This window comes from Alosa alosa, chromosome 13, assembly GCF_017589495.1.
Source record: "Alosa alosa isolate M-15738 ecotype Scorff River chromosome 13, AALO_Geno_1.1, whole genome shotgun sequence".
In the NCBI taxonomy this organism is placed as follows: domain Eukaryota; kingdom Metazoa; phylum Chordata; class Actinopteri; order Clupeiformes; family Clupeidae; genus Alosa; species Alosa alosa.
The window spans coordinates 17,308,726-17,321,481 of NC_063201.1; the positions used below are offsets into that span (position 1 = coordinate 17,308,726).

The following is a 12,756-nucleotide window of genomic DNA, read 5'->3' on the forward strand; positions in this document are numbered from 1 at the left end:
TAGCTGATTGCATAGAACTTGGTTCTTTATAAGACTTTCGCTGGCAGGCAGGTTAAAGAAGTTGAACATTTAACGGTTCCCCTATTATTACAAAGCAATGGACCCTTTCGTCCATATAGCAGTGGATAGGGGGTTCAGTTTATTTTTTTGTCAATGAGACATGCAACAGGGTGAAAAAAAACACTTGCAGACATCCTACTTTGCATCAGCGCCCGACAAAAAGCCCTATGTGTCAGACACCAAACAGGACGAGGACCACAAAAGCGTCACGTTAGAAAGTTTATTTAAGGGTTGGGGGTTACAGGGGTTTCAGGGGTTCCGGGAGTTCCAAGAGTCTGCGTGTGTGTGTTCCCCCAATAGCCGAAAGCAGCAATGGCAGGAGCTGGATGATCCGGGAAGTCCTGGGGAAACACACACAACAGCAATTGAAACGAAGCAGCAGTACAGTCAAGGGCTAGGCTGTATTCAGAGAAGAGAGACGGAAGGCAGGTCAAGATTACCGGGCTGGAGATCAAAGAAGTAGTCGAAGGGTCTGGGTTCACAGGCAACGAGTCAGAGTCGTTTTCCAAGACAGGCAGGTAACTGGTGCGGGTTTGCAGACGATCTGACAAGTGTGGACTGAAAAGCAAGGCTTTATATACCGGGCATGATGAGTGGTGAATGCAGTGCAGCTGGTAGGTAAACGAGGGTGAGGCAGAGCAGAGCAGGAACAGGTGGAGGTCATCAGACTTCAATCAGCGTGTGTTACCAGGCAGAGAGAGAGCTCATGACACTATGGTTGGATTAAATTTGCTGAAGGTATCCCACTAATCTCACTAATCAAATGAGTTTGTCATGTGGAGGCGAGCAGAGCTAAAATGGTCGTGCCTCACAAGGCTAAATTCTCTGTCCTCCTATTTTTTATACTTTGGCCAGGATTTTATAATCGCGGGGCACATTGAGAATAGTATCTCCACAGAACCAGAGAGAACTGTCTGTCTAGTTCCTGCCTGAGGTTAACTCTGCCGGCTTGATGTTCCTCTGTGTGTGTTTATCGCTGCTCATCACAACCAGAGGTGTGACTGTAAGGCTCTGGAGCTGGTAGCTGACTGCGAAAAACACATTTGTTTCCAGGCGTTAAGTAATTACCATGCCTGTGTTTGCCAGAGCGTCTCCATGAGAAAAACCTCACCGTAGGAGAAAACGCAAGATACGGTACACCATAATCATCTGTCAAATTCACACGCCGCTGAATACCAGGAAATATTTGTCATTCTGACATTTTATTTTTTTCCATGTGTAATAAGAATCAAGCTGTAGTCATGTTATACTATACAAATAATCAGTACTTTTGGAATGTCATATTAGATCTTATCTCTTAATAGAAAGCCTCAGCTGATTCTACATTTTGCGTTATACAGAATACTAACTACCACATTGTGCGGCAGACTTGAAACCAAAGACTTCATGGCTCCAGTGTTTCTGTCGAGGGCTGTCCGTTCTGCTGTGGTTGCTGAATTGGACTTATCTCTGTTGCTACCTTAGTGTCACAGACAGGCAGTGCGTGGGTTTAGTATGGCGTGTGACATGTCCCCCGTGTCACCTCACATCTCTCGCCTCGTCGCAGAGGTTCAGATGAGTGTGAAATTTCTCCCTCTACTTTCATCACAGGAAATGGTCACGCTCGCATCACTCGCATGCGGCCACTTGCTGCTGAATGTCGTCATTTTGTTCTGACCACATCCATTCTCTGTCTTGTGGGTGTTTACTGGCTGTGACAGCTCGAGCTCTGGATGTGGCCCTTGCTGGGGCGGGGGCGGTTGGGGGGTCTAATCTCTGTCCTTATGGGCTCCTGTAGTGTTGGGGCAGTGTGTGTCTCAGACAGACAGGGCCAGGGCTCTGTGTGTGTGTGTGTGTGTGTGTGTGTGTGTGTGTGAGTGTGTGTGTGTGTGTGTGTGTGTGTGTGTGTGTGTGTGTGTGTGTGTGTGTGTGTGAGTGAGAGAGAGAATGAAAATGCGCACGTGCATGCACGTGCAGTGCGTCCTGTCTGTCTCTCTCTTTTGGTGTGTGTGTGTGTGTGTGTGTGTGTGAGAGAGAGAGAGAGAGAGAGAGAGAGAGAGAGAGAGAGAATGTGTACGTGTGCAGGAACGTGTGTGCGTGTGTTTGTCTGTCTCTCTTTTTTGGTGTTTGTGTGTGTTTTTCTCTTTCTTTTGGTGTGTGTGTGAGTGTGTGTGTGTGTGGGTGGGAGTGGGAGCCCTATGGTTGGAGGTACATTAGCTAGCAGTTGCGGCCAGCGTGATTGAAATGAATCTTAGCAACCAGTTTGCCACAAGACTTTTTCCTCATGACTTCCTAATGAGTAGAATGGCATGGCTTTTAAGAATCCATCATCTCCACACAGGAACCACTGATGTGTCTAGAAGGACTGCATTAATGGAAGAATTCAAATGAAATAAGCCGTTGCTGTGCTTACTGCTCTCAGAGCTAATTGAGATTCTGTCTCAGTTGAAATAATGACTTTAATGACTCCCTGGTGGGTGGTTAGTGCAGGCTGGGGCGGGTTTATGAGATGAGTCTTTGGTTGGTGGCAGACTACGCTGGAGGTGGAAGCAGCAAAACTCCATTAACTTTGAAATAGGGGGGAATCTCTCACTGACTATGTTTACATGCACTTCAGTATCCCGATTATTAGGCTTACCCCAGTTTTGATCATTTTTGTGATATGGTGTTTACATGAACACAGAGAAACCCGGTTATTAGTATCCCTGTATACATGATCAATGCTAGTATCCCAGTTGCCAACAGTAAAGTTCTATTAGCGTACCTTATCCCGGTTTCTAATGCAATCATGTGTTTGCATTAGAAACTGGGATTAGAAACTAGGAGCATACATGGAGCAGTATCCCAGTTCCTTTCGGAGTACTCCACCTAGCATATCCGATTTCTCAAAACCGAGATAAGGGCTTATATCTGGGGTTCTGAAATCAGGATATGATGTTTACGTGTGCAAACACAAAACCGGGATACCTCAAAATCCCGATTATAAACAGTCATTTTTGGATTCGAACCCTAATTTTGCTCTTTTGTCTTTCTCTCTCCCTTTCTCCATTTCCATTTTTTGTCACTGTCTTTTGCTCTCTCTCACCATCACTTTTTCCCTGAAACCCTCCCTCCATATCCCTCTCTCTCTATCTCTCTCTGTCTCCCCCCTTCCCTCCATTCCCCACTCTCTCTCTATCTCTCTCTGTCTCCCCCCTTCCTTCCCTCCATTCCCCACTCTCTCTCTATCTCTCTCTGTCTCCCCCCTTCCTCCCCTCCATCTCTCTGTGTCTCTAGGTGCTGTACCATCTCTTTGAGGAGTTTGCCGGCGTTGGGACGGTGACTATGGTCGACGTCCTGCTGGGCATAGTGTGCTTCCTGGTGGTATCGCTGGGCGGTATCCTGGTGGGCGCCATCTACGGCATCCTGGCGGCGTTCACATCCCGCTTCACCTCACACACTCGCGTCATCGAGCCGCTCTTCGTCTTCCTCTACAGCTACATGGCCTACCTGTCCGCCGAGGTTTTCCACCTCTCCGGTATCATGGCGTAAGTCCCCCCCCCCTCTGGGACTGAAGTGGCGGCTGTGATTGGTTTACTCTGGATAAGCCAAGGTCATGCCGTCATTGACGAAGACCATGCTTTATATGCGAGGGGCAGCCATGGCCTACTGGTTAGCACTTCGGACCTGTAACCGGAGGGTTGCCAGTTCGAACCCCGACCAGTAGGCACGGCCGAAGTGCCCTTGAGCAAGGCACCTAACCCCTCACTGCTCCCCGACGCCGCTGTTGATGCAGGCAGCTCACTGCGCTGGGATTAGTGTGTGCTTCACCTCACTCTGTGTACACTGTGTGCTGTGTGTGTTTCACTAATTCACGGATTGGGATAAATGCAGAGACCAAATTTCCCTCACGGGATCAAAAAAAGAGTATATATATACTATATTACATGCTAATTTACTAGAGCTACAGTATTACATGCTAATAGCCAAAAGGAGAGGAGGGGACATGTATTATTGAGTATGTCACACCAGACTAAATGTCACCGCAGGTGTACCTATTGGGCCTAGTTCTAGACTAAATGCTTTGTCAGTGGAGATCTTCATTGAAGTCTAGGATTTTACGCTTATGTCACGTTCCATTTGTATGCCCGAGTCGGTCACCGAGTTGTTTTCCTGATCTACTAACCGGAAATTGCAAATGGAATGCCCTCTGAAGTTGTATACCGACTTGTCAGCTTGTTCAAACCTAGAGTACCACGAAAATTCCAAGATGGCTGTGCCCATTAACAGGAAATGAGAGCCGTAGATATACACTATTTATAAGCAGTTCTGATTTGTTTATCACTAAATCAGTCGTACAAACAAAAGTATCTAACCTCTGTCTGTCACTATATTGCTATGACGTTTGTTTGTGTAAAATAGTAACGCTTTGTTACAAACTGGTATTGCTACATCTGGTAACAGTTGCTAACAACAGACACATGCTAACAAACGGTAGCATTTAGTTCTCGACTTGTTGATTAACTGGAACGCAACCAGCTCAGGTTTTTATATGGATGTGACATCATTCTGAATCTCTAGTCGTTTTGCGAGACAACTGGAACGTGGCATTAATCCATCCATGGGAATCCAACACATTGTGTGGTTATGCACCACTGATGCTCCAGTGTTTTGGCCTGCGGGCCCTTGCCTTTGACTGTCTAAATGGAAAGGTGTGTTGGGTGTACTATAATAGGCAAGACTTAAAATATTATCACATGTAGAGGGAATGACGAGAGAGAGAATGGGTGATGGTCTGGATGTGGCTGTAGATACAAGGAAGTGGTTCGTAAGCTATTTCCTGTCTCTCAAACTGTTTGGTTTATCTCTGCAGACAGACCACGCCACAACCACAGCTGACTTGTGGGTCAACTGCTGAAAAAGAGATTTGGAGGTTTTGATGGCAAGATGAGATTAGGGCATTTACAAACGTCATGTCAACCCAAAGGACAATATGATAGAAACATTTAAAGAATGAAGTGAACCGGAATGAGAAACTAAAATATAGGAACCGAGAAGTGAAGAGACAAATGGAGATGTTGACAAACCGCTTTGTGGAACTATTCGTTTTTCACTGAAGAGTTTTCACCTGCAGGAAAGGAAGAAGAATGGACAACATAGAGGGGGGGAGGTAAAGGAGAGAGCTGTGATATTGAGAGAGCTTGGCTGTCCCAACTGCTTGTTGAATTCATGAGCACATCTGTGATGTACAGCCAAGCCATGAGAAAAAGGCCTTCTGACTTATAGTCACCCTGCCCAACACACACACAATCACACACACACACACACACACACAGCACACACACACACACAAACACACTTCCTATCCCAGTCTCTGTTTATCATCATGGACCTCTGCACCGGACAGACATAAAGCAGGACAGGAATATTGATAACACTGGTGACAGGGAGAGATTTGTGCCGCTCCTTCTGACAGTCCATGGCCGTCAGTTCAGGGCAGTTCTTATCCCTTCTCCGCCGATGAGCCATTAGTCTTCTATGTGCTGCCCAGACCCAAGGCCTGGAAGGGAGGAAGGCAGGGAAGGAGGAAGGGGGTTGCTGTTCGATTGGTTCATTTCTGCTCAGGCGAGTTTCATCACTGCCTGTTTCCTCTTTAGCATGTTGGCACAGAGTGAGAGGGAAGCTCTCTGTGAGAACAGGGATGTGTGTGTGTGTGTGTGTTTGTGTGTGTGGTAACGGGATGACTAATAAGGAGTATTAGGATGTTGGTTTCAATATGATTATGACATGGTTATGTCACCTTGACCAAGCCATTCTAAGGTTCTCGTCTTGTGGAGAAGGACCCATGCCTTGTCATGTGTCGGGAGTGTGTGAGACTGGTATGCTAAAGACCCTAAGCAGGTAGACAGACACCATGGACAAGATCCAGTTTGTGGGTGCATGGATACAACACAGTGGTGACACAATATTATATAGGCTGTCAGTCAGTCTGATGCTCGGTTGTTGATGCAGAAGTGAGTGGACAGACAGGGAAGCTGCTGAGGTCACTGGTCATGTGACCTGGGAGGAGAGGAGCAGCCAGTCATCTGCAGAGCTGCGTGTTCTTCCACCTCCTCAGACTAATGGCTCTGTTAGCAGTGTGAATCCAGCCATGGTGTTTACATCGTATTCCACTCTCTCTCTCTTTCTCTCTCTCTCTCTCTCTCTCTCTCCTGAAGTTGTGACAGTAGTCACTGCTACTCTCCGTCTCTCTCTCCCACAAACTCATTGTTTCCCTTTTACTTTCTTTCTCTCCATTTACATCTCTCTCTCTCTCTTACATTCTCTTTCTCTCAGCCTTTCTTTCTTTCTCCCTTTACATCTCTCTCTCTCTCTTACATTCTCTTTTTCTCTCTCTCTCAGCCTTTGAAAAAAAGTGTGGTTGAGTGAGTGTATTGTGTGTGTGAGCATTACTCATCTTGCACTGGATCATCTTCCTGAATCTCAATATTCTGACCACAACAATGGTCAAATGATTAAGTCAGCACCAGTGAGAGGCTACATTCATCGTTTGTAACCACATATATTGCTTTTAATAAAACAAATATTTGGCAGTATTTTTAGACTAAAAGACCTATGAAGTATTTTGATACAAAATACGTAGCCATTTTCTTCAACCCAATAAAATACAAATTACAAAATATTATTTTTTTTATTTGAAATACATACAGTATTTTAAATACATGCATCATAAATACAGCACATACCTGTCTGCATACGGCACACACCACTGTTTTCTGTGGATTGAGGAATGACCGATTGTCAAGGGAACAGAAATTAAGGATGTCTGGTATCTTGCTTTATAATTACCTTTAATTGGTCACCTACATGCATTTAAGCACTGCGCCACTGTTAACTTGTGCCAAGTGGACTTAACTGACACCGTGGCACGTGTGCATCTTACACAGACAGGTCTTCTATACTATACAGCTCTTTTATTCACTGACACAAAATGAGGGATTGGGAAGGAAAAGTATTTTCTTGTATTAAGGGTAAATGCACCTCCACAAACCTACTGTTAAGGATATGGCTACTTTCCCCCGTGGCCCTAATTAACAAAAGTACACATGCTAATTTTATAAGCATGCACCATGCCTGCTACTTACAGTATCTGTCATGGTTCACTGAGTCATAATTCTAGATTATGGGATACAGATGGCCAGCATCTATGTTACCGTGTAACTTGATGCATGTGTAAGTGGTCACGTACATGCTCAAACACAGAGTTGTGTATACTATGACAGCTGCCTCATTTCCATTAGTTTAAGAGTGCTTTTATGATATAATGATAATAATGTTTTATGAGTATATGTACTGTGTGTGTGATTGTGTGTGTGTGTCTGTTTGTTTGTCTGTGTCTGTGTGTGTCCAAGTGTATTGATAAATGTTGACATGATTTTCTTCGGCTTCCTTACCTTTACATGGTGTGCTTCTCTCTCTGCCTCATAGGCTGATTGCCTGCGGAGTGGTGATGCGACCCTACGTGGAGGCCAACATATCCCACAAGTCCCACACTACCATCAAGTATTTCCTGAAGATGTGGAGCAGCGTGAGCGAGACGCTGATCTTCATCTTCTTGGGTGTGTCCACTGTTGCCGGGGACCATAACTGGAACTGGACCTTTGTCACATCTACAGTTCTCCTGTCTCTAGTTGCCAGAGTTCTCGGTGAGTCTGTGTGTGTGTGTGTGTGTGTGTGTGTGGGGGGGTCTGTGTCTGTGTGTGTGTGTGTATGTGTGAAATGTGAGTGTAGTGTGTGTGATGTCATGGGTTATTGTTTGAGGACATACTCTTATTGTAGGCTACTGGTGTCAGTCAAGTGAGACATGTTTGTAGTGCATGGTGTGTGCAGGCATGGTCTGGAGGTGAAACATGTTTGTAGTGCATAGTCTGGAGGTGAGACGTGTGCATGCATGGTATGGTCTGGAGGTGAGACATGTTTGTAGTGCATGGTCTGGAGGTGAGACATTTTTGTAGTGCATGGTATGGTCTGGAGGTGAGACATGTTTGTAGTGCATAGTCTGGAGGTGAGACGTGTGCATGCATGGTATGGTCTGGAGGTGAGACATGTTTGTAGTGCATGGTCTGGAGTTGAGACATTTTTGTAGTGCATGGTATGGTCTGGAGGTGAGACATGTTTGTAGTGCATAGTCTGGAGGTGAGACATGTGTGCATGCATGGTATGTTCTGGAGGTGGTGTACACATGATATTTGTAATTTGTAGACTGAAACATAGAGAGAAACTAAGTGTGATGCTAAACAAGCTAAATAATCTGTGTGTTCCCACACGTTTTGTATATTGTGTAGGCCTGTTCATGTCGTAACTGAACCGTCACCGTAGCTGTCGTGCCAATTGCATATAAAGGGACCCTGCTGACTTCATGGCATAGAGGACTGCACAGAGGCCAGAACAACATGCATCTGGCAGCAATGCCCAGTTTTCCCAGTCTAATCAGTGTGACTGTCACATACTGTCACATACTACACATATTAAAATACAGGCACCAAGAGAGGATGAGACTGAACCATCAGAGACACTTAGTGAGGCACTTACAAAACAGTTGTATACACACACACTCACACACACACACACTCTCACAGACAGACACACAGACACAGACACACACACAGACATACACACTATTCAGCAAGTGAAGTCCAGCCCTCGTTTACCCACTCAGTAACACTGCGTAGAAGCAGACCCTGTGTGCAGAGGACTAATCCTCAGCTAATGTACTCCCTGCATGTGGTGTCACTGAGGTTATTGCGGCCCGGGATGTTTCCCACACACTGGACAGTCAACTCACAAACACGCACGCACGCACACAGATCTCTCTTCTCTCAACAGCTGTGACCTGGAGCATTGCTACCCCTGACTTAGCGCATAGCTAAACTAAGTCTCTGGCGTTGTTGCTATTGCTTTCAACACATGGAGTACCCTGTGGGGAAGGCTGAGTAAGGATAGCATGCCGGGAGATAAACACAAGTTCTCCTCTTCACCTCCATGAAAACAGAGCTGCAGGCTTCTGTCTAGACCCGGAGGTGAATGCTCATGTGTTGAGCCAGGGGACGGCAAACAAAAAATGGCTTCAGCTTCGTCAGTGTGTCACTTCCTTTCAGAAACACACACATTCAACAAGTTTTCTCACTCTGGATTATTAAGAAATCTCAAAGAGAAGTAAAAACATGAAGAGGTCATGTTTATGCTCTTACGCAAACTGGTTGCCTTCTTGACTTACGAGAGAGTAGTCCCCACCACAGCATCAGCGTAGGACCTGTTGAGCTGCAAAGTGTATATCCACAGTTGTGCAGTGTAAATGTTTATTCATAGTGATGTAGTGATTCATAGTCTGCTTAGAAAAAGTGGATTTTCTAAGTGGAAATACACATTAGATGCATCAAAGTCATTGCAGGTAGTCATCCGTAGTACTGTAGGAAAGACTGTTTTTAAGTCCCATTGTGTCCTTCAAGTGTTAAGGGCCGTTCACACCAAGAGTGATAACTATAACAATAACGGCAAAGCAAAAATCGTTTTAGCATGAAATGAATGAAAACCTCTACACATAAACTATAACTATGAGGATATGAAGAAGGATATCGTTGGGGATCACTTTCAGAACAATTTTGCAAACGATAAAAAGCTGACCACCAATCGTAATCCATAACATTTTTGCCATCACATTCATCAACATATGTTTCATCATAAATAGACTCATAAATAGACTTTTCTTAACGTTGGTCAGTGTGGACGCTTTTATCGTTATGGTTATAGTTATGGTTATAGTTATGCTTCCTGTGGTGAATGGCCCTGTACACCAAAGTAGATCTTTGCTTGTTCAATTGAAACTGTTATATTAACCCAAATTAAATTTCTCTTTAACCCAAGGGGTGGTTGGCCTGACCTTTGTCATCAACAAGTTCCGTATCGTCAAACTCACCACCAAGGACCAGTTCATTATCGCCTACGGTGGCCTACGAGGGGCAATTGCCTTCTCTCTGGGTTACCTGCTGGATAAAGTCCACTTTCCCATGAGAGACATGTTCCTGACAGCGATCATCACTGTCATCTTCTTCACTGTGTTTGTGCAGGTGAGTACATCAGAGTCTCTATCTCTCTCTCTCTCTCACACACACACACACACACACACACGCACACACAGACACAGACATGCATACACATACACCCACATTGTCAAACACGGAAATAACAAAGCCTGTCTTAGTGAGTGATCTGTTTGGCATTCACAGACTCGGTGCACACAAATGCTAAATGTCAGATCTGTTTGTGTAACCTGCATTGTGTTGAACCTGCACGATTCCATCCTGCAAACGCCCGGACTCGAACCCGCGAACAGCAGCACCTCGGATCGGGAGGCGAGCACGCTAACAATTGAGCCAATAGCCCAGGCTACTGGCTCGCATGCCAGCAGCACTCTTGAGGCGTCAGGGAGTGAGGTTTACCAACGTTCCACAAGCACAGCTAAGCTAGCTGGCATCCGTTACATTTGCATAGGGCCGTGTCAGTTTAAGCATGTTGAAGTGTGTAGAAACATATCACATTGGTTGTAACCTTCATGGAGATGGGTGGGCTTGTCATTCAATTGTACATTTAAAGAGAATGACATTGGCCAGCTGTGTGTTTTTGAGTTTACAGCTTAGTGTTTTTGTCCAGTAGTGGTCAGAAAAGATGCGTACCTGTTGCCCTGATTCTATGACACCTACTTTGAGTAGAAACAGTTGACGCAGATTGGTTGTTGTCATAGAACGCTGTGGTGAGCGCTGCTCCCTGCAGCCTGTTGTGGCCCATGGAGTTAGCGTGGCTATTTTGAGGAGGAGTGGTGTATTATGTGGTGTGTTAACATGCACGAAGCCTTTGTAGTGGCCACTCCACCCTTCATGTCTCTTCCTGTTCTGGGCTTTGGCTTTGGTGCACACGCTGCTCTGGTATGAATAAGTACCCCCACTGCAGTTGTTCTCAGTTACCACGCATGCACGCACACACGCACGCACGCACGCACTCACTCACACACACACACACACACACACACACACACACACACACACACACACACACTCGCACACACGCACACACACAAACATGTGTGGATACACTAAGGCTGCAACGATTAATTGATTAGTTGTCAGCTAATTAATGGTAATTAATATGTTTGTGTCATGTTTTTAAGGAAATTACCACAAAATTATTTGATTTCATCTCTTTTCTGCTTTACTTGGTCTTCTATGACCGTGAGCTAAAAAGCTAAATATCTAAACATCAAAATTTTTTGGCATTGTATCGATCAAAAAACTACTCAATTAAATTGAAGAAAAAAAAACAATCAGATTAATTGGCTATGAAAATAATTGTTAGTTGCAGCCCTTATGAACACACACACACACACACTCGTCAAGATTGTACCAATCCACTACACTACATCAGAGTTTATAAACCTGTGTGTTGAATTAGTCCTGTGTGTGTGTTCATCTGACACTGGCCTTGTGTGAGGGGTTGTTGAAGTGAAAAGGGCTTTGCCCAAAATAAAGCCTTTCAGTAGCAGCAGCTGAGCCAAATGATTTATTTATCTGTGCCAGGCTGTTATGGTAAGAGGTGATTTCAGTCCTGCCATACTGCCCGAGGTCACACAAGTTACACAAGGTGCTCCATCTCGATGATAATCACAAAGCTTCCACTCCGTCATGGAGGACAGGAGTCTATATGGATGCTAATTGATTGCGTTTAATAGTTAATAATTCCTGGTCTGGGTAAAGTGTTTGCCTCTTCCTGTCCTTCTTGTAGACTGTGCTGTAGAGGAGTGACTTTCTACAACTAGGTTTATATCTTCAACCTGCACCTTGGTAAAATTTACATAGACATTTTGAAAATGCACTGCTTCTTTAATTGATCTGTTTGTTGACAGTGGACAGCTGGCAAATAGCTACAGCTTTGAAGTTTCAGTGGTTTACACAGTGGTTACACTGTGGTGTGGTGATACACATGTGAAATCGGCTAATGGTGTGTTTGTTCATAAGGTTCTCCATAATGTGTGACAGAGTTGTCCACTATTAAAACTGCTTGGCTGGTTTATATCTCAGCAAGGGAAGGAGTGTTGTCAAATCGAACACATTCTCTAACACATACACACACAGATGGATATAAGGCATTATTTCATACTTAATTTTATGTACAGAGCAATTGAATGATTAAATTAATAAACTAAAAATTACATAATAGTTAAAAGAAAGTTCATAGAATATAATAGCGTAAAAGAATGTATATTATACATTGTACATTGAGATGTTTCTAAAACATGTTTGAGGAGCCCTCAGACTGATAGCCATCACTCACCCCAACTCCACTTACCTGTCCACTACACTACACAGCCTACATAGACTTATAAAAGATAATTAATTTTCAAACCTGTACCAAAACACATTTTTATTCAAACATCAAGTCTGCCTCAAAATACAACAGAAAAATCATGAACTCAAAATGTCATTGTGGGGAAAAAAAAAAAACAATGACTGCGTAACAGTGCAAAAACGTGAGAAACACCAAACTCTCTTCTACACACTTTCATCTCGTCGTTTAAGGCTTTGTCAATCCACGGGTACCTCCCCACCCACTCCTCCCGGTACCTGCATAGACGCTTTTGCTTTTTAGCGGCGTGTTGGGGTTCCAGTAGGCTACATCAGCCATGTC

At 44.5% G+C, this 12,756-nt stretch overlaps 1 protein-coding gene across 2 annotated transcripts in view; it reads left to right on the forward strand.

Moving 5' to 3' along the window:
- The window catches only part of slc9a1a (solute carrier family 9 member A1a), a 58,601-nt gene that overhangs the window by 18,560 nt on the left and 27,285 nt on the right, over nucleotides 1–12,756 (forward strand). For both annotated transcript variants that reach the window (XM_048260331.1, XM_048260332.1), the window contains exons 3-5: nucleotides 3,316–3,566; nucleotides 7,507–7,724; nucleotides 9,943–10,145. In XM_048260331.1, the coding sequence (XP_048116288.1) occupies nucleotides 3,316–3,566; nucleotides 7,507–7,724; nucleotides 9,943–10,145 (672 nt within the window). The remainder of the gene's footprint in view (nucleotides 1–3,315; nucleotides 3,567–7,506; nucleotides 7,725–9,942; nucleotides 10,146–12,756) is intronic.